The sequence below is a fragment of the Hyla sarda genome, unplaced genomic scaffold (genome assembly GCF_029499605.1).
Source record: "Hyla sarda isolate aHylSar1 unplaced genomic scaffold, aHylSar1.hap1 scaffold_79, whole genome shotgun sequence".
NCBI classification, from domain to species: Eukaryota; Metazoa; Chordata; class Amphibia; order Anura; family Hylidae; genus Hyla; species Hyla sarda.
In genome coordinates, this window is record NW_026610814.1 from 682659 (window position 1) to 710579 (window position 27921).

At 49.1% G+C, this 27921-nt stretch overlaps 1 protein-coding gene across 1 annotated transcript; it reads right to left on the reverse strand.

Moving 5' to 3' along the window:
* On the reverse strand, positions 1–27921 carry SRRT (serrate, RNA effector molecule). Its single transcript, XM_056554546.1, has 20 exons — positions 27807–27921; positions 24979–25100; positions 24627–24761; positions 24383–24529; positions 23716–23904; positions 20068–20237; positions 18984–19141; positions 18719–18823; positions 18479–18614; positions 18213–18388; positions 11008–11069; positions 10846–10924; positions 10566–10742; positions 10295–10468; positions 2029–2182; positions 1031–1224; positions 792–948; positions 624–713; positions 446–542; positions 1–370 (listed from the first exon to the last, which is right to left on the reverse strand). Exons 2-20 carry the CDS (start codon positions 25095–25097, stop codon positions 295–297), a joined length of 2595 nt encoding a protein of 864 aa, XP_056410521.1. The 5' UTR covers positions 25098–25100; positions 27807–27921; the 3' UTR covers positions 1–294.

Genomic DNA, 27921 nt, shown 5'->3' on the forward strand with positions numbered 1-27921 from the left:
TCAGATCCATTTACAGCTTTATTATAAAAAGTCATGTGATGGAGTGACACTCCTCCAGGCCGCAGTGCACACAGCCGCCATGTTGTTGTCATTTCTCAGGTTCCCCTCCCCCGAGCGCCACGCAATTCTTCAGCCGATGTTTATGGAGTAGAACCAATGTCACAATTATCCAGTCCAAATAAAAAAAAAATAAAAAAAAAAGGAACAGCGGATAGAGGCGGCAATACCTGAGCGGAGGAGGGCGCAGTGAGTGGAAGTGCGAGGGGGGGAGGGGCAGCGTGTAATATAAACGTGTTAAAAGAAGTCCACGTCCTCTGGAGCGTCCAGGTCTTTGTACTCAATAATAGAGCGGGGGTCTCCTCTCATCATCCTGTGTGGAGGGGGGTGGTCATCAGGATACAGTGTGCAGAGATGGGGGTATAGTGGGCGATCTATCAGTACTCACCGGTTGCGGGGTTTGCCCGGGTAGACACCCCCTTGGCCCCTGAACGCATCATATCCTCTTCCTGCACCGTAAGGATTAGGGGGAAACTGCGGCGCTCCTGCAGCAGGGGAGACATGCATCAGATTTTAAAAAAAGAAATAAAAAACCTGCCCAAAGCGGCCAACGTCACCATACTTACCTCCATACCCCATAACCGGGGGGCGCGGCTGACCATACGGAAGGAGAGCCTGGGGGCCCTGGTGAGGGTACAGCAATCCAGGGGCCAAACCTGCAAAATACCACCAAGAAATTATACAGAGAAGGGATCAGCGAGCCGCCGGTGACGCCACCATCCGCAAACACTCACCTTGCCCAGCCATGGGCGCCTGGATGGGTTTGACCTCTGGCAGCGCCGGCCGTTTACTGTCCGTCAGGAAGTTATTGAAGAACGCCACCTCCTTCTTCACCTCCTCGATCTTCTCGGCGTGCTTGTTGAAGATGTGTTTACGGACAAACTCCGGTCCCTGAGGAGAGAGAGAAGGGGGCAGTGAGATAAAGGATTGTTAAGTGCCGGGTCCCACCGATTACCTACAGACCGATGCCCACCTTGAACTTCTTGCCGCTTAGCGGGCACAGCCACTTCTCTTTGCCCAGTTCCTGGGTGTTGGCCGTAACAAACTTCTCCACTTCTTGTTCCGGGTCCTTCTTCCCGACCTTCAGCACCTCCTCCTCGGAGAGCGTCTCGCGTACGGCAAAGAGAGGGGCCATCTTCTCCTCGAATGTCTTCTGCCAGTCAGTCACTGATGAGAGAAGGGCACCATAAGGAGTGGGCTCAGTACAGGTGACCGGGTAACTAAGGTGCCAGAGCAGGCGGATCTGAGCAGCTTCCTGCAAACATTCTCTCCGTCTGAGATCTCTGCTTGCCATCACTGAAATACTTTCCATAAAGCCAATTCCGGTACTGAAGAACTCATCCCCTATACCAGTGGTCCTCCAGATGTTGCAAAACTACAACTCCCAGCATGCCTGGACAGCCAACGGCTGTCCAGGCATGCTGGGAATTGTAGTTTTGCAACATCTGGAGGGCCACAGTTTGGGGATCACTGCCCTATACTATGGATTGGGGATAAATGTCTAAACAGCAGGGGTGAGACTGCTTGGATCCCCGCCTGTCCCCCACACCCCCCCATGCACGGAGCGGGCACCACTCTGTGCATGGGGAGAACAGGGCAGGAGTTCATAGAAATTGGACCCCCCTGATCAGACACTCATCCCCTATCCAAAAGATAGAGGATAAGTTGTTCAGTACCCACAGGAAAGGGGACAGGTGCCTGATTGAGGGGGTCCGACCACGGTGACCTCCTGCCTGGAACCACAGCTCTTCCAATGCACAGAGTCGGCACTGCTCTGTGCTTAGGTAAAGCAGGGGTGCTGGGCATGAGATTGCGGGGGTCCCAGCAATCAGACCTATGCATAGGAGATTAAGTACTGGAGTAACCCTTTAACTTGTCCTGCTAATTACTGTTACAGTTCGCTCACCCCGACCCCAGTAAGGAGCATCAGCTCTGAGGATTATCAGATCTGAACAGGGATCATGAAGTCACCTTCTCTGTGGGAGACACGATTGGGCGGTATGGGTCCTCGCACGTGCATGATCCCGCAGCGCGTCGGCATCTCGTCCTCGCTGGGGTAGTCACAGTTGATGTAGTAGTCGACGGAGTGAACGATGCGCAGATACAGAAGCAGCTTGTCCAGGACCTGACGTGGGAAGGAGACAAAGAACGTCATTGATGCTTTATCTCATGAGGAGGCAGCGGTCCTAGATTACTACTAGTCCTAGTTCCCTTACAGCAGGGGGTGGAGCTTTATTAAAGGTCACCTTCTGTAAAGCATCACTATAGGAGGCATCATCACTGTAGACATCAGCAGAAGGTGGAGCGCTGGTGATGTCACCTCTACACCTTGTAAAGCATCTCATTAGGAGACTATACTGGTCCTAGGTCCATTATAACAGAAGGTGGAGCTCTAGTGATGTCACCTCTACACCTTGTAAAGCATCTCATTAGGAGACTATACTGGTCCTAGGTCCCTTATAACAGAAGGTGGAGCTCTAGTGATGTCACCTCTACACCTTGTAAAGCATCTCATTAGGAGACTATACTGGTCCTAGGTCCATTATAACAGAAGGTGGAGCTCTAGTGATGTCACCTCCACACCTTGTAAAGCATCTCATTAGGTGACTATACTGGTCCTAGGTCCATTATAACAGAAGGTGGAGCGCTAGTGATGTCACCTCTACACCTTGTAAAGCATCTCATTAGGAGACTATACTGGTCCTAGGTCCCTTATAACAGAAGGTGGAGCTCTAGTGATGTCACCTCTACACCTTGTAAAGCATCTCATTAGGAGACTATACTGGTCCTAGGTCCATTATAACAGAAGGTGGAGCTCTAGTGATGTCACCTCCACACCTTGTAAATCATCTCATTAGGAGACTATACTGGTCCTAGGTCCCTTATAACAGAAGGTGGAGCTCTAGTGATGTCACCTCTACACCTTGTAAAGCATCTCATTAGGAGACTATACTGGTCCTAGGTCCATTATAACAGAAGGTGGAGCTCTAGTGATGTCACCTCCACACCTTGTAAAGCATCTCATTAGGTGACTATACTGGTCCTAGGTCCCTTATAACAGAAGGTGGAGCGCTGGTGATGTCACCTCTACACCTTGTAAAGCATCTCATTAGGAGACTATACTGGTCCTAGGTCCCTTATAACAGAAGGTGGAGCTCTAGTGATGTCACCTCTACACCTTGTAAAGCATCTCATTAGGAGACTATACTGGTCCTAGATCCATTATAACAGAAGGTGGAGCGCTAGTGATGTCACCTCTACACCTTGTAAAGCATCTCATTAGGAGACTATACTGGTCCTAGGTCCATTATAACAGAAGGTGGAGCTCTAGTGATGTCACCTCCACACCTTGTAAAGCATCTCATTAGGAGACTATACTGGTCCCAGGTCCATTATAACAGAAGGTGGAGCTCTAGTGATGTCACCTCTACACCTTGTAAAGCATCTCATTAGGAGACTATACTGGTCCTAGGTCCATTATAACAGAAGGTGGAGCTCTAGTGATGTCACCTCTACACCTTGTAAAGCATCTCATTAGGAGACTATACTGGTCCTAGGTCCCTTATAACAGAAGGTGGAGCTCTAGTGATGTCACCTCTACACCTTGTAAAGCATCTCATTAGGAGACTATACTGGTCCTAGATCCATTATAACAGAAGGTGGAGCTCTAGTGATGTCACCTCCACACCTTGTAAAGCATCTCATTAGGAGACTATACTGGTCCTAGGTCCCTTATAACAGAAGGTGGAGCTCTAGTGATGTCACCTCTACACCTTGTAAAGCATCTCATTAGGAGACTATACTGGTCCTAGATCCATTATAACAGAAGGTGGAGCGCTGGTGATGTCACCTCTACACCTTGTAAAGCATCTCATTAGGAGACTATACTGGTCCTAGGTCCATTATAACAGAAGGTGGAGCTCTAGTGATGTCACCTCTACACCTTGTAAAGCATCTCATTAGGAGACTATACTGGTCCTAGGTCCATTATAACAGAAGGTGGAGCTCTAGTGATGTCACCTCTACACCTTGTAAAGCATCTCATTAGGAGACTATACTGGTCCTAGGTCCATTATAACAGAAGGTGGAGCTCTAGTGATGTCACCTCTACACCTTGTAAAGCATCTCATTAGGAGACTATACTGGTCCTAGATCCATTATAACAGAAGGTGGAGCGCTGGTGATGTCACCTCTACACCTTGTAAAGCATCTCATTAGGAGACTATACTGGTCCTAGGTCCATTATAACAGAAGGTGGAGCTCTAGTGATGTCACCTCTACACCTTGTAAAGCATCTCATTAGGAGACTATACTGGTCCTAGATCCATTATAACAGAAGGTGGAGCGCTAGTGATGTCACCTTTACACCTTGTAAAGCATCTCATTAGGAGACTATACTGGTCCTAGGTCCATTATAACAGAAGGTGGAGCTCTAGTGATGTCACCTCTACACCTTGTAAAGCATCTCATTAGGAGACTATACTGGTCCTAGGTCCATTATAACAGAAGGTGGAGCTCTAGTGATGTCACCTCTACACCTTGTAAAGCATCTCATTAGGAGACTATACTGGTCCTAGGTCCATTATAACAGAAGGTGGAGCTCTAGTGATGTCACCTCTACACCTTGTAAAGCATCTCATTAGGAGACTATACTGGTCCTAGGTCCCTTATAACAGAAGGTGGAGCTCTAGTGATGTCACCTCTACACCTTGTAAAGCATCTCATTAGGAGACTATACTGGTCCTAGGTCCATTATAACAGAAGGTGGAGCTCTAGTGATGTCACCTCTACACCTTGTAAGGCATCTCATTAGGAGACTATACTGGTCCTAGGTCCCTTATAACAGAAGGTGGAGCTCTAGTGATGTCACCTCTACACCTTGTAAAGCATCTCATTAGGAGACTATACTGGTCCTAGATCCATTATAACAGAAGGTGGAGCTCTAGTGATGTCACCTCTACACCTTGTAAGGCATCTCATTAGGAGACTATACTGGTCCTAGGTCCCTTATAACAGAAGGTGGAGCTCTAGTGATGTCACCTCTACACCTTGTAAAGCATCTCATTAGGAGACTATACTGGTCCTAGATCCATTATAACAGAAGGTGGAGCTCTAGTGATGTCACCTCTACACCTTGTAAGGCATCTCATTAGGAGACTATACTGGTCCTAGGTCCCTTATAACAGAAGGTGGAGCTCTAGTGATGTCACCTCCACACCTTGTAAAGCATCTCATTAGGAGACTATACTGGTCCTAGGTCCCTTATAACAGAAGGTGGAGCTCTAGTGATGTCACCTCCACACCTTGTAAAGCATCTCATTAGGAGACTATACTGGTCCTAGGTCCCTTATAACAGAAGGTGGAGCTCAAGTGATGTCACCTCCACACCTTGTAAGGCATCTCATTAGGAGACTATACTGGTCCTATATCCCTTATAAAAGAAGGTGGAGCTCTAGTGATGTCACCTCTACACCTTGTAAAGCATCTCATTAGGAGACTATACTGGTCCTAGGTCCCTTATAACAGAAGGTGGAGCTCTAGTGATGTCACCTCTACACCTTGTAAAGCATCTCATTAGGAGACTATACTGGTCCTAGATCCATTATAACAGAAGGTGGAGCTCTAGTGATGTCACCTCTACACCTTGTAAAGCATCTCATTAGGAGACTATACTGGTCCTAGGTCCATTATAACAGAAGGTGGAGCTCTAGTGATGTCACCTCTACACCTTGTAAAGCATCTCATTAGGAGACTATACTGGTCCTAGGTCCCTTATAACAGAAGGTGGAGCTCTAGTGATGTCACCTCTATACCTTGTAAAGCATCTCATTAGGAGACTATACTGGTCCTAGGTCCATTATAACAGAAGGTGGAGCTCTAGTGATGTCACCTCTACACCTTGTAAAGCATCTCATTAGGAGACTATACTGGTCCTAGGTCCATTATAACAGAAGGTGGAGCTCTAGTGATGTCACCTCTACACCTTGTAAAGCATCTCATTAGGAGACTATACTGGTCCTAGGTCCATTATAACAGAAGGTGGAGCTCTAGTGATGTCACCTCTACACCTTGTAAAGCATCTCATTAGGAGACTATACTGGTCCTAGGTCCATTATAACAGAAGGTGGAGCTCTAGTGATGTCACCTCTACACCTTGTAAAGCATCTCATTAGGAGACTATACTGGTCCTAGGTCCATTATAACAGAAGGTGGAGCGCTGGTGATGTCACCTCTACACCTTGTAAAGCATCTCATTAGGAGACTATACTGGTCCTAGGTCCCTTATAACAGAAGGTGGAGCTCTAGTGATGTCACCTCTACACCTTGTAAAGCATCTCATTAGGAGACTATACTGGTCCTAGGTCCATTATAACAGAAGGTGGAGCTCTAGTGATGTCACCTCCACACCTTGTAAAGCATCTCATTAGGAGACTATACTGGTCCTAGGTCCATTATAACAGAAGGTGGAGCGCTGGTGATGTCACCTCTACACCTTGTAAGGCATCTCATTAGGAGACTATACTGGTCCTAGGTCCATTATAACAGAAGGTGGAGCTCTAGTGATGTCACCTCTACACCTTGTAAAGCATCTCATTAGGAGACTATACTGGTCCTAGGTCCATTATAACAGAAGGTGGAGCTCTAGTGATGTCACCTCATTAGGAGACTATACTGGTCCTAGGTCCCTTATAACAGAAGGTGGAGCTCTAGTGATGTCACCTCTACACCTTGTAAAGCATCTCATTAGGAGACTATACTGGTCCTAGGTCCCTTATAACAGAAGGTGGAGCTCAAGTGATGTCACCTCCACACCTTGTAAGGCATCTCATTAGGAGACTATACTGGTCCTATATCCCTTATAAAAGAAGGTGGAGCTCTAGTGATGTCACCTCTACACCTTGTAAAGCATCTCATTAGGAGACTATACTGGTCCTAGGTCCCTTATAACAGAAGGTGGAGCTCTAGTGATGTCACCTCTACACCTTGTAAAGCATCTCATTAGGAGACTATACTGGTCCTAGGTCCATTATAACAGAAGGTGGAGCTCTAGTGATGTCACCTCTACACCTTGTAAAGCATCTCATTAGGAGACTATACTGGTCCTAGGTCCATTATAACAGAAGGTGGAGCTCTAGTGATGTCACCTCCACACCTTGTAAGGCATCTCATTAGGAGACTATACTGGTCCTAGGTCCCTTATAACAGAAGGTGGAGCTCTAGTGATGTCACCTCTATACCTTGTAAAGCATCTCATTAGGAGACTATACTGGTCCTAGATCCATTATAACAGAAGGTGGAGCTCTAGTGATGTCACCTCTACACCTTGTAAAGCATCTCATTAGGAGACTATACTGGTCCTAGGTCCCTTATAACAGAAGGTGGAGCTCTAGTGATGTCACCTCTACACCTTGTAAAGCATCTCATTAGGAGACTATACTGGTCCTAGATCCATTATAACAGAAGGTGGAGCTCTAGTGATGTCACCTCTACACCTTGTAAAGCATCTCATTAGGAGACTATACTGGTCCTAGATCCATTATAACAGAAGGTGGAGCTCTAGTGATGTCACCTCTACACCTTGTAAAGCATCTCATTAGGAGACTATACTGGTCCTAGGTCCATTATAACAGAAGGTGGAGCTCTAGTGATGTCACCTCTACACCTTGTAAGGCATCTCATTAGGAGACTATACTGGTCCTAGGTCCCTTATAACAGAAGGTGGAGCTCTAGTGATGTCACCTCTACACCTTGTAAAGCATCTCATTAGGAGACTATACTGGTCCTAGATCCCTTATAACAGAAGGTGGAGCTCTAGTGATGTCACCTCTACACCTTGTAAAGCATCTCATTAGGAGACTATACTGGTCCTAGATCCATTATAACAGAAGGTGGAGCGCTGGTGATGTCACCTCTACACCTTGTAAAGCATCTCATTAGGAGACTATACTGGTCCTAGGTCCCTTATAACAGAAGGTGGAGCGCTAGTGATGTCACCTCTACACCTTGTAAAGCATCTCATTAGGAGACTATACTGGTCCTAGGTCCATTATAACAGAAGGTGGAGCTCTAGTGATGTCACCTCTACACCTTGTAAAGCATCTCATTAGGAGACTATACTGGTCCTAGGTCCCTTATAACAGAAGGTGGAGCTCTAGTGATGTCACCTCTACACCTTGTAAAGCATCTCATTAGGAGACTATACTGGTCCTAGGTCCCTTATAACAGAAGGTGGAGCTCTAGGGATGCTCTGTAAGCCCTCCTCTCACTAGGAAACATTCTTAAAGGGGTACTCCACTGGAAAACTTTCTAAATCAACTGGTGCCAGAAAGTTAAAACAGATTTGTAAATTACTTCTATTTAAAAATCTTAATCCTTCCAGTACTTAGCTGTTATATGCTCCACAGGAAGTTCTTTTCTTTTTGAATTTCCTTTCAGTCTGACCACAGTGCTCTCTGCTGACACCTCTGTCCATTTTAGGAACTGTCTAGAGTAGAAGCAAATCCCCATAGCAAACCCATCCTGCTGTGGACAGTTTCTGATTATGGACAGAGGCGTCACCTCATACAGACTTTGGTCTTCTGCTGGACCGGCAGGATACAAACTCGGGATGTGCGGTCTGGCCCTAGGCGGTGAAAAGCACTCGCTCTCTGGCTATTCATTGCCTATGACCAGACTGCACTCTCCTCCAGGAGACCAAAGTCTGTGCTTTGAAGCAGACAGAATGCGATCTGGACCCGAAGGGAGGCTCCTAGTGGCAAGAATTATAATTATCATTTTTTGAGAGGAAGAGAATTTCAAATCTTTTTTTACCTGCTGTTATGCAAAAAATAACTTCAATGACAGCGCCCAGTTAAAAGACTTCTACTAGTCCAAGCTCCCTTAGAGCAGGGAGGCACCTCTATTGAAGTTTACATCCACATTCTGTAAACCATCATCTCAGGAGGCAACATAATAAGACTTAGTCCAAGCTCCCTTAGAGCAGAAGGGTGAGCTCCAGGGATGTTCACTTCTATGCTCTGTAAACCATCGAATTAGAAGGCAACATCCCTGGAGACTGTACTTTTCCTGGCTCCCTTAACGACAATGGACATAAACGTACATCATGGTGACGCGATACTTAACGCACCATGACGTACATTTACGCGCAGTCGTGATCCCGAGCACCGTCATGAGCGGCAGGTCCCGGCTGCTATCAGCAGCCAGGGACGTAATGGCGGACATCCGCGATGACGCGGATGTCCGCCATTAACCCCCTCAGATGCCGTGACCAATACGGATTACTGCATTTGCGGCAGTGCGGTACTTTGAATGGATGATCGGATCGCCCACAGCGCTGCCGCGGGGATCCGATCATCCAGCATGGTAGCCAGAGGTTCCCTCACCTATCTCCGGCTGTCTCCCGGGGGTCTTCTGCTCTGCGATCGAGCAGACCAGAGCAGAAGATCACCGACACTGATCAGTGCTGTGTCCTATACATAGCACTAAACAGTATTAGCAATTGAATGATTGCTATGAATAGTCCCCTATGGGGACATAAGTGTTAAAAAAAAAAAAAAAAAAAGTAACATTTTTTTAAATATTATAAGTTAAAAAATTATTTTTTTGAAAAATCCCCTACCCCAATAAAAAAGTAAAAGGTCAGTTTTTCCCATTTTACCCCCCCCCCCCCCCTAAAAAGTGTAAAAAAAATTCCCTACACTATACATTTTAGAAAGCGGAATTTCCGCCTGCAATTTCAAAGTGGAATTGCAGGCGGAAATTCCGCAGTGTGAACCCGGCCTTAGAGAAGGAGGTGGAGTTCTAGGTGAACCTCCACTTTTTGTAACGCATCCCATAGAGGCAACAACCCTGGAGACTGTACTAGTCCTAGCTCCCTTAGAGCAGGAGGTGGGTCTCCATTGAAGATCACATTCTGTAAACCATCTCCTCAGGAGGTAACATATAAATACTACTATTCTTAACTCCCTTATAGCACAAGGTGGAGCTCAATGGGATATTCACCTCTATTGCTCTGTAAACTATCGCATTAGAACAGTGTTTCTCAAGAAGGGTGCCTGCAGCTGTTGCAAAACTGCAACTCCCAGCATGCCCGGACAGCCAAAGGCTGTCCGGGCATGCTGGGAGTTGTAGTTTTGCAATAGCTGGAGGCACCCTGGTTGGGAAACACTGCATTAGACTACACTATTCCTATCTCCTAAAGTTCACTTCCATATTTTCTAGACAAACTGAAATTCACCTTTATGAGCTTCTCGTCTCGCTCCACACTGATCTCTGTGGGGTTTCCTTCTTTCGGGGGCTCAGTTCCTGCTGTCCTTCCCGCCCCCCACAGCAGATCCTCCTCTTCCGCGCTCACCTCATCGATTAGGTAATCTGTGATATTTTTCAGGATGGGATTCTGAGCGGCAACTTCCTGAGGAGACAAATTAGGGGGGGAAAAAAAAAAATGACAAGAGGTCACCAAGTCAATTCACCCCGTCCCCTAGAGACTAGCTGCATGTAACCCTTGCCTCCCCGTCTTGCGTCTCTTTCCACAGCTGACCCCTCTCGTCCAGGGCGTGGATGAGCCGGGCAGCCAGCTTGATGTCGTTGCGCAGGATGGGCCGGTGCTGTGTGATCCCGCTCACGTGTCGGATTCTCCAGGACAGTTCTCTGTTCACCACTGGGCTCAGCTCACACTCACGGAGCTTCACAGAGCAAACAGACAAAATGGTGTGAGCAAAAATAAATCGGGTGCTATACACCTTTAAATATAGAGCAGGGAGGACAATACATAAGGGGGCGCTGTACCCGGATATTCTGAAGATTCCAGCAGATCTCCTTAATGTTCACCCCTCGATCGAACGTCACATAGCCTTTACGCAGAAACCTATAGGAAACGATAGGGACCAATCACCAATATGAACCAACACAGAAGATATCACCCAACCACCAGCACATCACCCATCTCACCTCCTCTCAGGCTGAGGATCAGACAGCGCCACCCTCAGGAAGCCAGGATATCGCTTACAGAGCTGGAGGGAGAGGTAGATGACAAGACATTACAGACAATTATATATGGTCCTGAGTTATATCCTGTATTATACTCCAGAGCTGTACTCACTATTCTGCTGGTGAGGTCACTGTGTATATACATTACATTACTTATCCTGTACTGATCCTGAGTTATATCCTGTATTATACCCAAGAGCTGTACTCACTATTCTGCTGGTGAGGTCACTGTGTATATACATTACATTACTTATTCTGTACTGATCCTGATTATATCCTGTATTATACTCCAGAGCTGTACTCACTATTCTGCTGGTGAAGTCACTGTGTACATACATTACTTATCCTGTACTGATCCTGAGTTATATCCTGTATTATACTCCAGAGCTGTACTCACTATTCTGCTGGTGAGGTCACTGTGTACATACATTACATTACTTATCCTGTACTGATCCTGAGTTATAGCCTGTATTATACCCAAGAGCTGTACTCACTATTCTGCTGGTGAGGTCACTGTGTACATACATTACATTACTTATCCTGTACTGATCCTGAGTTATATCCTGTATTATACTCCAGACCTGTACTCACTATTCTGCTGGTGAGGCCACTGTGTACATACATTACATTACTTATCCTGTACTGATCCTGAGTTATATCCTGTATTATACCCCAGAGCTCTACTCACTATTCTGCTGGTGAGGTCACTGTGTACATACATTACATTACTTATCCTGTACTGATCCTGAGTTATATCCTGTATTATACTCCAGATCTGTACTCACTATTCTGCTGGTGAGGTCACTGTGTATATACATTACATTACTTATCCTGTACTGATCCTGAGTTATATCCTGTATTATACTCCAGAGCTGTACTCACTATTCTGCTGGTGAGTTCACTGTGTACATACATTGCATTACTTATCCTGTACTGATCCTGAGTTATATCCTGTATTATACCCAAGAGCTGTACTCACTATTCTGCTGGTGAGGTCACTGTGTATATACATTACTTATCCTGTACTGATCCTAAGTTATATCCTGTATTATACCCCAGAGCTGTACTCACTATTCTGCTGGTGAGATCACTGTGTATATACATTACATTACTTATCCTGTACTGATCCTGAGTTATATATCAGACAGGAGGCTCATATCTTATGCATTATTCTCTCTTTAATAATGCCCATAGCAGAACAAAATTCAATAAACAATCAGTGTAAAGAAAAAACTACAACTCCCAGCAGTCCCAGGACCACAGCAGCCACTCCTCGTCTGTAGCCCCTATATAAGGACTGCCCACATATAGATCCTCCTCTTTCTTTCTGCTCATGGCAGAGCATGCAAGCTAAGTGCTATCTGTGATTTAATGCTTTGGTTTTCTTACTTTGTTACTCATAGCTATTATAGATATTGTGGTGTTGTGGGAGAAGATAATCGCGATTATCTTCGCCCCTTCACATTTTATACAATTTTATTCTGTTTCGGACAACTATCTTCTCCGGCGCTAGTCCCCCCCCCCCCTTGCTCCGGTTTATCGCTCCGCTATTCTCTTCCATCCTCCGTTCCTCCTACCCTCCACCGCTTTCCCCTCCCCCTCTTCCGGCGCCATTTTACCTCAGTCTTCTCCTCCTACTTTTCTGCGCTTCGCGCGCGCGGGATAGGGGGCGGATCTTACTGGTGTCGGCCGCATTTCATCGCGGCCTACACGCTGAGAGGGGCGGAGTTTCTATTTCGTCACTGGATCGCGCTCCCGCGCCTTCCAATCAGTACCCAGCCGGACGTAGTCTCGCGAGACTTCGTCCCTGGGTACAAGGACTCTCGGGCTCACCTCCCACCGCTGCGTCAGTGCAACGCTAGCGGTGTGGAGGACGGAGCCTGTACTACTACTACCCTATTGTCTACGTATTTTGTAGGTAGATTGCCAGGAATTTATTCCTTCCCCTCATCAATCCTATTCTCATTTCCCATTAGTTTCACTTACAGATAAAACTGTTAGTCACTATGGCTGAGGAACCCTCATCTGCTCCCCTCAGAGGGGAGAACTCTTTAGACTCTGCCCAATTTATGACCGCCAACCAGATACAGGATTTGATTAATAAATCTGTTCAGGCGGCTTTGGCCTCCGCCATGGTAACCTCTGGATCACTACCAGCGGTATCCGGTGCATCTATTCCGCCATTCCAAGGCGGTGAACCACCAATTAAGAAGGGAAAGGTTTCCCATAAAAGGAAACATACCTTGGCAACATCTAACTCCCCGGCAGGGGAAGACAATAATGTGCTCCAGGCAGCCCCTACCCCGGTCTGCCAACCCCAGCATCCATCAGACTCCACTCGACCCCTGGGCCTCAGGGAGTTACAAGAGAAGAGGCACAGATCCGCTAGACGGACCAAACCCGATTCTTACGTAGACTCCTCTGACGAGGATTCGTCGGGATCATCCAGCGAGTCTGACGGCTATGAATCCAATCCTAATATCGAGGATGCTGGGGATACGGCGTTTGACACCGACGCCAACCCTGTTACACAGGGCACTGTGATCCTAGACTCCCTAGGTGAACCCCTTTTTCACCCTGATTCCATCTCTCATCCACGATCGGGTGAATGGTCCCCACTTCCCCACGTGGCCCAGTATGTGGAGCTTTGGGCTCGTAAGTCCCTAGACAGGACCAGCCGTAACAAGCTGAGGGCTGAGTGTCCTAGGCCTTTTATTCCCAATAAAGTAGTGGCAACCCCCGAAGTAGACCCCATTCTGACGAAATATCTAATGAAATCGGGTAAATTCCCTAAAAAGGGAATAGAACGCTCATTTAAAACTATTCAGGAGCGTATCTTGGACTTAATGGGCCCTCTCACTAAGATACTCAACCTGTCTGAGCAGGCCGCAACGACGGATCAACCTGTCGATACCCGTCAACTCCGTGGGTGGGCCCAGAGGGCCATATGCCTAGCAGGTACTGCCAACACCACCTGCTCGATTGAACGACGTAGGTCGATTCTTATGCGCCACGACCCGCAACTGTCCCACCTAGCTGAAACCGAGTCTGGGCCTGCAGCAGCAGGAATGCTCTTTGGGGACAACCTGATGAAGGACATCAACAGGTTTGTCGGCATGTTTACAGGTTTGGATAAAGCCCAGACTTCATTAAAGAAATCAGGGACCAATAAGCTTTTTCCTCGGGCCGGCAGAGGTAGAGGCCGATCTGCCGGCCGCACCCCCTCCTATAGGCCACAGGGCAGACCCTCTGCCCAATACCAGTACCCTCAGGCTCCTCCGTCCTACACCGTCCCAAGGGCACAACCGTCGCCTTTCTTCCCTCCCAGAGGCCGACCTTGGCGCGGACGTGGCGGACGCGGATATCCCCGTTCCCGTCCAACTACCGGTAAGTGTGCCTGGTATTCCACATGCTCACATTCCTGTGGGGGGGGGCGCCTGATGTATTTTTCCCACGCCTGGTCTGCGATTACGGCAGACGCGTGGATTCTACAGACAGTAGCGGGATTTCACATAGAACTCCAATCTCTACCGGTTCTGGGTATACAACCAGCTCCTATCCGATTTTCACAACACAACATGGTGCTCATAGACAACGAGATTCAAGATCTCCTATCCAAACAGGCGATCCGAGAGATCGACCCTTCTTCCCTAGGGTTCGTGAGCAACCTTTTCCTAGTGAAGAAAAAAGGGGGCGGTTACCGTCCGGTCATAAACCTTTGGGAACTAAACCAACATGTCACGTATCGCCATTTCAAGATGGAGGGAATTCACTCCCTTCGCGATTTGTTACAACCAGGCGATTGGCTGGTGAAGGTGGATTTAAAGGACGCTTACCTCACCGTCCCTATCCACCAAGATTCACAACATTTTCTTTGTTTCCTCTGGAGAAACCACATGTGGCAATTTACTTGCCTTCCGTTCGGCCTGTCATCAGCTCCGTGGTGTTTCACCAAACTGATGAAACCAGTGGTGGCATCCTTGAGGAGCAGAGGGGTCCGTCTGATCATTTATCTGGACGACCTCCTCATCATGGCCCGCTCCAAAGCGCAAGCTTCTCTTCACATGTCATGGACGGTACTGCTTCTGCAGAGTCTGGGATTCATAATCAACCGAGAAAAATCGGTTTTGATCCCTCTGCAAGAGATGGAGTTCCTTGGCTTCTTGGTGGACACCAATCAAGCCGTTCTCCGCCTTCCCAAATCCAAACTGGCCCTGATCCGCAAGGAGATCAGAGCAGTCTTACGCAGAGGGTGCTTATCCTTAAGGGTACTAGCACGTTTGGTGGGCCTGCTAGCAGCCTCTATCCAAGCCATCTTCCCGGCCCCTTTGCACTACAGGGCCCTTCAGAGACTCAAGATTATGCATCTGCGCCAGGGCCTCAGGTATGCGGACGAAGTTCCTCTTTGTCCGGCAGCCATCGAGGAGTTGCAGTGGTGGCTTCGTCATGCCGTCGAGTGGAACGGCAAAACCATATTCAACTCCTGCCCGGACGTCATCATAGAGTCGGACGCGAGTCGTCTCGGCTGGGGCGCGCGGTGCGGGGAGGCTTCCACAGGAGGGACTTGGTCCGCCACGGAGGTCGCTCTGCACATCAATGCCTTGGAGCTCCTGGCGGCATTTTTTGCCCTCAAGAGCTTCATGCCACAAGCGTCCAATTGTTGTGTTCTTTTACGCATGGACAACGTGGCGGCGGTCCAATACGTCAACCGCCTAGGGGGCACCAGGTCCAAGATGCTTGCAGATCTTGCCAAAGACTTCTGGCACTTCTGCCTAGATCGCAACATTATCCCGGTGGCGGAGTATATTCCAGGGGTCTCCAACACGGTGGCCGACTGGAATTCTCGCTACTTACTAGATTCCAGCGATTGGCAGCTGGATCGATCAGTTTTCCTACGGTTGAGACAGCTTTGGGGTCCATTGTGTACGGATCTTTTCGCTTCTCGCCTCAATCATCAATTACCTCGCTTTTTCAGCTGGAGGCCGGACCCAGAGGCGTCGGCAGTCGACGCTTTCCGTCTCATCTGGCCCAGGGGAACGCACTACGCGTTTCCCCCATTTCAGATGATCTCCAGGGTCCTTCTACATACGATGAACCAGAGGGCGACGATTGTACTGATCACCCCCTGGTGGCCCACACAACCGTGGTTCCCTCTCCTTCTGGGGATGGCAGTGGACTATCCCAGACTTCTGCCCCAATTTCCACAGCTCCTCTCCAACCCGACCGGGGATCTACACCCTCTGGTGGTGGAGGGCAACCTTCCTCTCCTAGCGTGGTTGGTTTCGGGGTCCCGGATGCGGACCAGGATCTTTCAAGATCAGCTAGGGATCTCCTCGCCCTGGCCTGGGCCCCCGGGACTAGATCGGCTTATCGATCAGCCTGGAGGCTCTGGGTTCGTTGGTGTGATCAACGACAGATTGATCCCGTACATGCACCTGTGTCTGTAGTGGTGAACTACTTGGCAGATTCCTTTGAATCCGGAAAATCTTATAGTTCCATCAACGTTTACCGATCGGCTATCGCGGCTTACCATTGCCCAGTGGACTCTTTGCCGGTGGGCAAACACCCACTGGTATGTAGACTTTTGCGTGGCATTAAGTTTAAACGGCCCCCGCGGCCGAGATATCAGTCGACCTGGGATGTCTCCAGGTTGCTCGAGATGTTTGTCTCGTGGGAAGACAATGACGGTCTTCCCCTAAAATTGTTGTCATATAAACTGACTGTCCTTTTATGTTTGGGGTCTATCAAACGCGTCTCGGACGTGAAGGCTTTGGACGTCTCTAGGCGACAATTTTCGCCTCAGGGAGTCAAGTTTTCGGTGGTCCGACGGACCAAGACAGGTATCCACTCGGTTTTTTACCCGTTTTTTCCCGCGCATCCTCGACTTTGTGTGGTTCGTTGCCTGCAGGCGTACGAATCGCAGACTGCAGTTCTACGGTCTCCGGATTTCTCTCAACTTCTTATATCCTACGTCAGACCTCACCATCCGGTGACCTCCGCTACTTTGGCTCGTTGGGTGCGTTCCGCCATGGATATGGCGGGCATAGACGTCTCCCTGTTTGGAGCTCATTCTTCTAGGGGTGCTATGGCTACTAAAATAGTCACAGCAGGGGGCTCCCTTTCTGACCTGCTCATGGCTGCTGATTGGTCTTCAGAGACTACCTTTCGCCGGTTCTACTTCAGACCGGAGGACCATGTTTCCATGTCAGTTTTGTAATACTAGTTCTGATTTTGTTTCCTCTGTCTCGATACTTGTTAGCTTTGAACTTGCATAAGATATGAGCCTCCTGTCTGATATATAAATCGAGATTTTCCTAGCTTGTGACGGAAAATATTAGTTATATGAAGACAGGAGGCGAGTATCTTCCCTCCCTACCCACCCTGTTAAGATTTTTGTTGTCTTTTTCAGGATACTGAAGGCATTGGCTGTTTTCCTGTTTACGGATAACCTGTTGGTTAAGCACTGCTGGGGTTCCCTACAGTCCCCGTTGGGACGAAGTTAGGCCGTCGATTGGCCTCGTTTCCTGAGTTCTGGCCCTGCTGGCCGAAGATTCAAGGAGCGGTGTGGACGTCTGGCTGGCGTTCGGTTTCCTGTGCGGCTCTGATTCGCATGAAGAAAGAGGAGGATCTATATGTGGGCAGTCCTTATATAGGGGCTACAGACGAGGAGTGGCTGCTGTGGTCCTGGGACTGCTGGGAGTTGTAGTTTTTTCTTTACACTGATTGTTTATTGAATTTTGTTCTGCTATGGGCATTATTAAAGAAAGAATAATGCATAAGATACTCGCCTCCTGTCTTCATATAACTAATATTTTCCGTCACAAGCTAGGAAAATCTCGATTTATATCCTGTATTATACCCAAGAGCTGTACTCTCTATTCTGCTGGTGAGGTCACTGTGTACATACATTACATATCCTGTACTGATCCAAAGTTATATCCTGTATTATACTGCAGAGCTGTACTCACTATTCTGCTGGTGAGATCACTGTGTACATACATTACATTACTTATCCTGTACTGATCCTGAGTTATATCCTGTATTATACTCTAGAGCTGTACTCACTATTCTGCTGGTGAGGTCACTGTGTACATACATTACATTACTTATCCTGTACTGATCCTGAGTTATGTACTCACTATTCTGCTGTGATAGGTAACACTCACCGCTGTGATCTCAGCCTTGGAAATGTTGGGGGCCACGTTCCTTATGAAGAGGGAACAGGTCTTGTGCAGTGGACGAGGCTTCACCACTTCCTCCTTGGGCTTCTCCTTCGGTTTGTCTTCTTTGTCCTTCTCTTTCTCTTTGTCTTCCTCCTCCTCCTCTTTTTTGGGTGATCCCTCTGTCAGGAGACATTACAAGTCATATACAATTCTGGTGCTGTGTCACATGATCTCTGCTCCGCCCACTGGTGTGCGCCCATAGCACTCACCGCGCCCGTTCTGTTCTTGACTCTCTGGTTTTGGACTTCCAGGCTCAGAACCAGAACCAGAGCCAGACCCGGACCCAGATTCCGAGTCACTGCCATCATCACTGTCTCCGCTCCTCTTCCTTTTTCTCTTAGTCGACTGAAGGAGAGAAGAGGGAATTAAATACGCTGTTAGGGTGCCGGTGTTGGGGTGACACCGGGCGATCCTGTACGCTGCTGGAAGGGCTGCACCCCCACACTGACCTTCCTGGTCTCCCGTTCCGGCTCCTCCTTCTCCACTTTTTTCTCTTCCTCCTCCTCTGGTTTCGGTGGTTTCTCTTCCTCTTCAGGTTCCTTCTCAGGCTCCGGCTAAACAGAAGCAGAGGGGGATCACTTAGTTCAGACCTCACACATGGCGGCACTAACGCACCCCCCACCCCCAGAGACGTAACAGACATTTCCCTCCCCTTTCCCAACACGAACACCCCCCTTGTTCCCCTTCTCACACATTTAACCCTGCCTCCCTTACCTTAGGTGGTGGCGCCGCCTCCTTTTCTTCAGGGGGCTTGCTCTGCCCCTCGGTGGTCCGCACCTCCTCTTTCTTGGCGGCCTCACGTTTCGCTTGTTCCTCCTCCTCATCCAGAATCTTCAGGTCAATCTCCGTTCCTCCTTCCATCTTTATAACAGCTGCAACAAAAATCAGGAATGGGTCTTAAGGGTAATTCCTCCCTGTACCCCAAAATATAAAGGTAAGAGACGTGATGGGGCATTAGAGCTGGGCGGTATGACCAAGTGTGTGTATCACGGTATTTTTGTAACTTATGGCGGTTCCACTCTATATAATGGTATTTCTTTCACCCTCTCCCCCCCCCCCCCCCAAATCATGTGACCCGCCAGCGCTGTTCTGCTCCCCCCCCAATTAATGATCAGCCCAGCGGGGTACTACTCACATATGTCAAGCACTGCCCTCATCCTCCTCCTCTTTGTTGGGGGCCGCTGGCGCTTGAACTCCCTGTACGCCAGTGGTCTCCAACCTGTGGACCTGCAGCTGTTGCAAAATTACAACTCCCAGTCTGCCCGAACAGCCAACGGCCCAGACAGCCCCAGCGTAAGGCCGACGTAGGCAAGTTAAAGTTTATTTTCTCTATGTTTTGCAGCCCGGGCATAGGGATACAGCGTACAGCAGTGGTCTCCCACCTGCGGGCTTCCAGCTGTTGCAAAATCACAACTCCCAGCATGCCCGGACAGCTGTTGGCTGTCCAGGCAAGCTGGGAGTTGTAGTTTTGCAACATCTGGAGGTCTGCAGGTTGGAGACCACTGGAGTGGAACAGCAGGACAGCGCTGGCGGGTCACATATGATTCGTTCCCCGATGTGGGGACAGCGCTGCGCTGATTCATTCATTCCCGAGGGGGAGGGGCCCAACCAGTATTGCGGTATAGGGGAGAATTTCATATCGTGCTGCCCAAAAGTTTCGGTATTCGGTAATTGTATTGGACACAAATGAGGGGCAGACTTTTAGACAATGGTGGGGGGGGTGGGGGCAGAGCAGTATAAGACCCGATTGGGGGGGGGGATCAGCACAGTATTAGACCCCCGGTGAGGCTGTGGTTACCTGCATCCAGCACTTTGATGATGGCGGGCACCTTCTCCATGTCTAGCTGGATATCATTCAGCCAATTGTTCTCCACCAAATACAAGAAGGCGTTCAGTCTGTTGCGCAGTGCGGCCTGGGACTCCTGCCGGTGGCGCCCGACCTCATCTGGGTGATACTTTGAGCGAAACCTAGTGAAAAACCGCGGCGACAAATGGACGGGAAAGAGATGGCGATGGAGAGAAGAGGAAACTATGAGACGGGGAACAGGAGAGAAAAGAGTTACAAATCCATCAGCCCTGACCCCCATATTGTACTATGGTCATGTGACCTGCATCAGGGGGGGGGGGGCACCACAGTCATCCATAACACTGCAGCCCCCACTGCCTGTACTCAACAACAGGGGCCTGCACCCCAACTCCATCAGCTAGTCTACATCTCCAGTCACCTCCAGAGCTGCAGCCATAACTCTGCTTGTCCAGTCACATAACGCTGATCAGCTGCAGATGACATCAGGTGTCTGCGAATTGTGACTGCAGCTTTAGATGTGACTGGAAGATAAAACACAATGTAATCAGAATTAAGAGTATGACTTTGGGTGTAACTAAAGCATAACATGTGATGTGACTGCAGCCTTGTGTGTGACTGGAGAATTAGATCTAAAGTCATTGCAGCTGTGTGTGTGACTGGAGCATTAGATCTGATGTGACTGCAGCCTTGTGTGTGACTGGAGCATTAGATCTGATGTGACTGCAGCTGTGTGTGTGACTGGAGCATTAGATCTGATGTGACTGCAGCTGTGTGTGTGACTAGAGCATTAGATCTGATGTGATTGCAGCCTTGTGTGTGACTGGAGCATTAGATCTGATGAGACTGCAGCTGTGTGTGTGTGACTGGAGCATTAGATCTGATGTGACTGCAGCTGTGTGTGTGACTGGAGCATTAGATCTGATGTGACTGCAGCTGTGTGTGTGACTGGAGCATTAGATCTGATGAGACTGCAGCTGTGTGTGGGACTGGAGCATTAGATCTGATGTGACTACAGCTGTGTGTGTGACTGGAGCATTAGATCTGATGAGACTGCAGCTGTGTGTGGGACTGGAGCATTCGATCTGATGTGACTACAGCTGTGTGTGTGACTGGAGCATTCGATCTGATGTGACTACAGCTGTGTGTGTGACTGGAGCATTCGATCTGATGTGACTACAGCTGTGTGTGACTGGAGCATTAGATCTGATGAGACTGCAGCTGTGTGTGTGACTGGAGCATTAGATCTGATGAGACTGCAGCTGTGTGTGTGATTGGAGCATTAGATCTGATGTGACTGCAGCTGTGTGTGGGACTGGAGCATTAGATCTGATGTGACTACAGCTGTGTGTGTGACTGGAGCATTAGATCTGATGAGACTGCAGCTGTGTGTGTGATTGGAGCATTAGATCTGATGTGACTGCAGCTGTGTGTGTGACTGGAGCATTAGATCTGATGTCATTGTAGCTGTGTGTGTGTGACTGGAGCATTAGATCTGATGTGACTGCAGCTGTGTGTGGGACTGGAGCATTAGATCTGATGTGACTGCAGCCTTGTGTGTGACTGGAGCATTAGATCTGATGTGACTGCAGCTGTGTGTGACTGGAGCATTAGATCTGATGTGACTGCAGTTGTATTTGGGACTGGAGCATTAGATCTGATGTGACTGCAGCCTTGTGTGTGACTGGAGCATTAGATCTGATGTGACTGCAGCCTTGTGTGTGACTGGAGCATTAGATCTGATGTGACTGCAGCCTTGTGTGTGACTGGAGCATTAGATCTGATATGACAAGCTTTGGGTGTGACTGTAGTACAGGATTTTCCATGATTCTGTATGTTACAAGAAGATCTCGCTGTACGAAACCATTGCCTGACATCCAGTGGCCCCTCCCCCAGCCCCACCCCATTACACAATTGATGTTTCCCCAGGCTCCACCCCCTGCGTTACCTGGTCGGCACCGGGCAGAAGTTTCGGAATAAAACATTTAAACTTTCATTGAACCTCCTGGAGAATTGTGTGATAATTTGGTTACAGGCCTCACTATCTAACCCTAAGACATTCAGAAACTAGAGAAAACAAAAAACACCTGACTGTCTAAAGCCGGAAAAAGCACGAACCCGAGGGTAAAACAAAAAACATGGCGCCACGAGGAGGAGGCTGCACCTTCAGAGTCTTCAGAGAAGGAGAAAAGCGGGAGAAAACACCGAACATCAAATCAAAGATATCATCATGTAATAACACACAGCGGGGGCAACATAGACAGGGGGGGGGGGGGACACGCGAGGGAAGGAGGGAGAGAGGAGGAGGAGGACACGCGAGGGAAGGAGGGAGAGGAGGAGGAGGACACAAAGGGGGGGGACACACACGAGGGAAGGAGGGAGAGAGGAGGACACGCGAGGGAAGGAGGGAGAGAGGAGGAGGAGGACACGCGGGGGGAGGGGACACACACGAGGGAAGGAGGGAGAGAGGAGGACACGGGGGGGGGGGAGAAAGGCGGAGGACACAAGGGGGGGAAGAAAGGCGGAGGACACAAGGGGGGGGGGGGGGGGGGGGGAAAGGCGGAGGACGACACAAGGGGGGGAGAAAGGCGGAGGACGACACAAGGGGGGGGGGGGAAAGGCGGAGGAGGACACAAGGGGGGGGGAGAAAGGCAGAGGAGGACACAAGGGGGGGAGAAAGGCGGAGGAGGACACAAGGGGGGGGGGGGAGAAAGGCGGAGGAGGACACAAGGGGGGAGAAAGGAGGACGACGCCACAAGGGGGGGGGGGGAGAGAAAGGCGGGGGGGAGAAAGGAGGAGGAGGAGGACGACGACACAAGGGGGGGGAGAAAGGAGGAGGAGGAGGACGACGACACAAGGGGGGGGAGAAAGGAGGAGGAGGAGGACGACGACACAAGGGGGGGGAGAAAGGAGGAGGAGGAGGACGACGACACAAGGGGGGGGAGAAAGGAGGAGGAGGAGGACGACGACACAAGGGGGGGGGAGAAAGGAGGAGGACGACGACACAAGGGGGGGGAGAAAGGAGGAGGACGACGACACAAGGGGGGGGGAGAAAGGAGGAGGACGACACAAGGGGGGGAGAAAGGAGGAGGAGGACGACACAAGGGGGGGAGAAAGGAGGAGGAGGACGACACAAGGGGGGGAAGAAAGGAGGAGGAGGACGACACAAGGGGGGGAGAAAGGAGGAGGAGGACGACACAAGGGGGGGAGAAAGGAGGAGGAGGACGACACAAGGGGGGGAGAAAGGAGGAGGAGGACGACACAAGAGGGGGAGAAAGGAGGAGGGAGAAAGGAAGGAGGACGATGACACAAGGGCGGGAGAAAGGAGGAGGACACAAGGGGGGCGGAGAAAGGAGTAGGAAGGACACAAGGGGGGAGGAGGAGGAAGGACACAAGGGGGGGGGAAAGGAGGAGGAAGGACACAAGGGGGGGGGAGAGAGGAGGAGGAAGACAGACAAGAGGGGAGGGTGCAGAGAGGAGGTAGGACAAAGAGGGAGTTTAGAGGAAGGAAGGAAGGACAGGGGGGGGGTTGGGTTAGAGGAAGGTAGGACACAGGGGTATTAAGGGGGGGGGGGGGGGGAACAGTAGGGAGGTAGTCTGGAGGACACTGGAGGAGGGACAGAGCTCACAGAGGCTACATACCATTCCTCATCTTTATGGGCAAGGAAGAAGTCCTGCATCTGCTGGCGTCTGAACTCCATCTTGTACTCATTGTAGCGGCGGACCGCCTCAGTCTCATCCACAGAATCCTCCAGAGACAGGAGAAACTCTTTAAAGGTCTTCATGATGGGAGCCGGAGTCCCCAAATCCACATCATGCAGGTTCCCCAGTCTGAGAGAGAAAGTGATAAAATGATAGCGCACTCAGATAGGTCTCAGTCATGTAATGATTACAGGTGGGGTCCAATTACACACTGGGTCTTACCACAAGAGGGTGTAAAAGTGCCCCCCCCCCCCCCCACTGAAATATTCAATCTCTCAGAGGCTACTTCAAGGTAGTGTACCTCTTCGTGAGAGAACGGTGACTGCTAGACATGTCTTTTTGACACTTTTAGACATTTTTCCCAGTTAACAGGCTCAGAGGGGGCACCTCACTGAGAAAGACAGGGTGGCTGTTGCTAAAAATTTCAGCCATCCAGGCCTCTCTGACCAAGCTGGTAGGATGGAGTAGGGAGCGGTGATTAAGTGATCCCAACCATATCTCATCTTGTATCCAGGCTGGAGGAGCCAAACTGGGTACTAGAGCCTCCAAGTATCCCAAATGTATGTCATCTTGTGTGTAATATATGAGTATGAGTGCACACTCCTACCTGGCCTGTATGGGGATCCCATGGTGCTGCATGACGTGCATGTCTGGGTGAGCCCAGGGCTGAGGAGGACCATAAGAGGGGGCACCCGAGGAGGCCGAGTACTGCATATCATAGCCGCTGTGATACGGGTCCGAGTTGTGGTCATCCCTGAAAGAGTAAATACCTGTAAGAGAGGCTCCACAGCACCCCCTAGGGGAGAAATCTTAGTGCCATTTACCTGGAACAGACTCACAGCTTTCCTTACCAGTCTCGTCTGATGCGTTTCTGCGGGGGGCTCATCTCATGTCGGGGTGGAGAGAACCTCTCTCTTCGGCTGCGACTGCGGTCGTAGTCTCTGTACTCTCCTCTGCTCCTCCTCTCTCGGCCGCGGTCCCATTCCCTAAAATAAAGTCACCACATTACTCCTCCTCCCTGGCGATGCTGTATGGTGGATGCAGGGCTGCACAGTGTATCAGTGGACTGAAAATGGAGGAGACAGACGCAGTACAGGACTGTATCACCAGCAGATGGATCGGCCATCGATTGCTTTAGTCTGCTAGATGTGCTGTCAATCTTCTCCGGGTGCCTAATGAAGTCCAAGATGCTGAGGACCTCACCTGTCACTCCAGTCATCTCTGCGCCGCTCTTCTCTCTCCCGGGATCGGTCGTAGTCACTTCTTTCCCTCCTGAACTTTTCTCTGCGCCTACAGTCGTACTCGTCATCACTGTCGCCCATGATCTGTCAATAAAGAAGAAGACTGTAAAAAAGATGAAAGAAACCCCCCAAATCCCATACATTGTCCCCCAGTATAACAGACTGCTCAATACACTGCTCCCCCTGTATACAGTGGTTCCTCAACATATGATATTAATTGGTTCCAGGAGAACCATCATATGTTGAAACCATCATATGTCGAGTACATATCTCTATGGGAAACTGCTAATTGGTTCTGGGATGACCATTGTATGTTGAATCCATATCTCTATGGGAAACTGCTAATTGGTTCTGGGATGACCATTGTATGTGGAGTGTATGGGGAGTGTTTAACAAACCAGGGTGCCTCCAGCTGTTGTACAACTACAACTCCCAGCATGCATGTACAGCCATTGACTGTCTGGGCATGCTGGGAGTTATAGTTTTGCAACAGCTGGAGGCACACTGATAGGGAAACATTGATGTATGGGGTGTATAGTGTGTATATGTATTGTATGTGATGTGTGACATCGTATACAGTACTGTACAGTTCTTTATATACCTTCGGGGGGGGACAGAATGTCCTCCATTACCATCCTGCCGACTACAGCTCTATAGGAAAGAAAGGGGAGGGCAGCCAGCAGCTCATTGGATGCCTGCAGCAAGATACTGCAGGCTATTGGCTATGGCTGCACTGGGGGGGCGGGGCTTACACGGAGCTCACAGTGGAAGCCTGTATGAGTTAGCAGGACAGCGTGTGAGTGACAGGAGGCAGAACGGGGCACACGAGGACATTATACAACTATCTGTTAGTTACTGAAGTTGTCAGCGCTGTCAGATAGCTGTTTGTATGATGGACCCGACACACAGCAGCATCATATGTCGAGGCTGCCTTCAACATACGATGGGCTCTGAGAGGCCATCATATGTTGAAATGATCATATGTCGGGGCCATCATAAGTCGGGGGGGGGGGTCACTGTACATAGTTGTAACTTAAGTTACAATATTAATAGGTTCCAGGACGACCATTGTATGTTGAGACCATAAAACTCTATGGAAACCTGGTAATTGGTTCTGAATCCACCAAAATGTCATCCAAAAATAGGAAAATGTGAGGATTAAAGAAAAATAAGTAGATAAGTAATATAGATAAAGCAAATCCTTATATATAAAGGTAAGAAAGATCTGCTGGAAGCTGTAAATCCCTGTGTGTCAGTGTTTCCCAACCAGGGTGTCTCCAGCTGTTGCAAAACTACAACTCCCAGCATGCCCGGACAGCCTTCGGCTGTCCGGGCATGCTGGGAGTTGTAGTTTTGCGACAGCTGGAGTCACCCTGGTTGAGAAATGCTGGTCTATGTAGAGGACAGGAGCTTCTTCAGGGTTTTGTACAGAATACACAATGTCCTAAAATAGTAACGTGGAGTCCCCCTCACCTGGTGTCCAAAGGAGAAGCTAACCCTGGTACAGGTAAAGAGTACAGAACATGTAATACCTCCCTGTACTGTAGGAGGTGCTACCAGACACCAGTCAGTGCATACACTTCAGTAATACAGGTAAAGTGTACAGAACATTTAATACCTCCCTGTACTGTAGGGGGCGCTACCAGACACCAGTCAATGCATACACTTCAGTAATACAGGTAAAGAGTACAGAACATGTAATACCTCCCTGTACTGTAGGAGGTGCTACCAGACACCAGTCAGTGCATACACTTCAGTAATACAGGTAAAGAGTACAGAACATGTAATACCTCCCTGTACTGTAGGGGGCGCTACCAGACACCAGTCAATGCATACACTTCAGTAATACAGGTAAAGAGTACAGAACATGTAATACCTCCCTGTACTGTAGGGGGCACTACCAGACACCAGTCAGTACATACACTTCAGTAATACAGGTAAAGAGTACAGAACATGTAATACCTCCCTGTACTGTAGGAGGTGCTACCAGACACCAGTCAGTGCATACACTTCAGTAATACAGGTAAAGAGTACAGAACATGTAATACCTCCCTGTACTGTAGGGGGCGCTACCAGACACCAGTCAGTGCATACACTTCAGTAATACAGGTAAAGAGTACAGAACATGTAATACCTCCCTGTACTGTAGGGGGCACTACCAGACACCAGTCAGTGCATACACTTCAGTAATACAGGTAAAGAGTACAGAACATGTAATACCTCCCTGTACTGTAGGGGGCACTACCAGACAGCAGTCAGTGCATACACTTCAGTAATACAGGTAAAGAGTACAGAACATGTAATACCTCCCTGTACTGTAGGGGGCGCTACCAGACACCAGTCAGTGCATACACTTCAGTAATACAGGTAAAGAGTACAGAACATGTAATACCTCCCTGTACTGTAGGGGGCGCTACCAGACACCAGTCAGTGCATACACTTCAGTAATACAGGGGTTTTACCAGTAAAATGTCCATTCTGATTGGTCAGTTCTTCCGGGTATTGACACATTTCACAGATGTGGACTGTCTGTACATTGTATGTTGAGTCTGGTTTCAAGTTACAATAGTCCAGAAAAGACCATTGTATGTTGAAACTATTGTATGTTGAGGCCATTGTAAGTTCAGGGATCACTGTATTACATAGACTCCTCCATACACTGCTCCCCCTCATATATATCATATACAGTGATCCCTCAACATACCATGGTAATTCGTTCCAAACGACCCATCGTTTGTCGAATCCATCATATGTTGAGGATCCATGTAAAGTATAGGAAGTTATACTCACCTGTCCCCGCCGCTCCGGACTGCGTCCTCACCGCTCCCGATGCTGTCCCAGGGGCTCCCAATGCTGTCCCGCTGCTCCGGCATCTTCTTCGGGATCATCCGGTGTCGTCTGCATT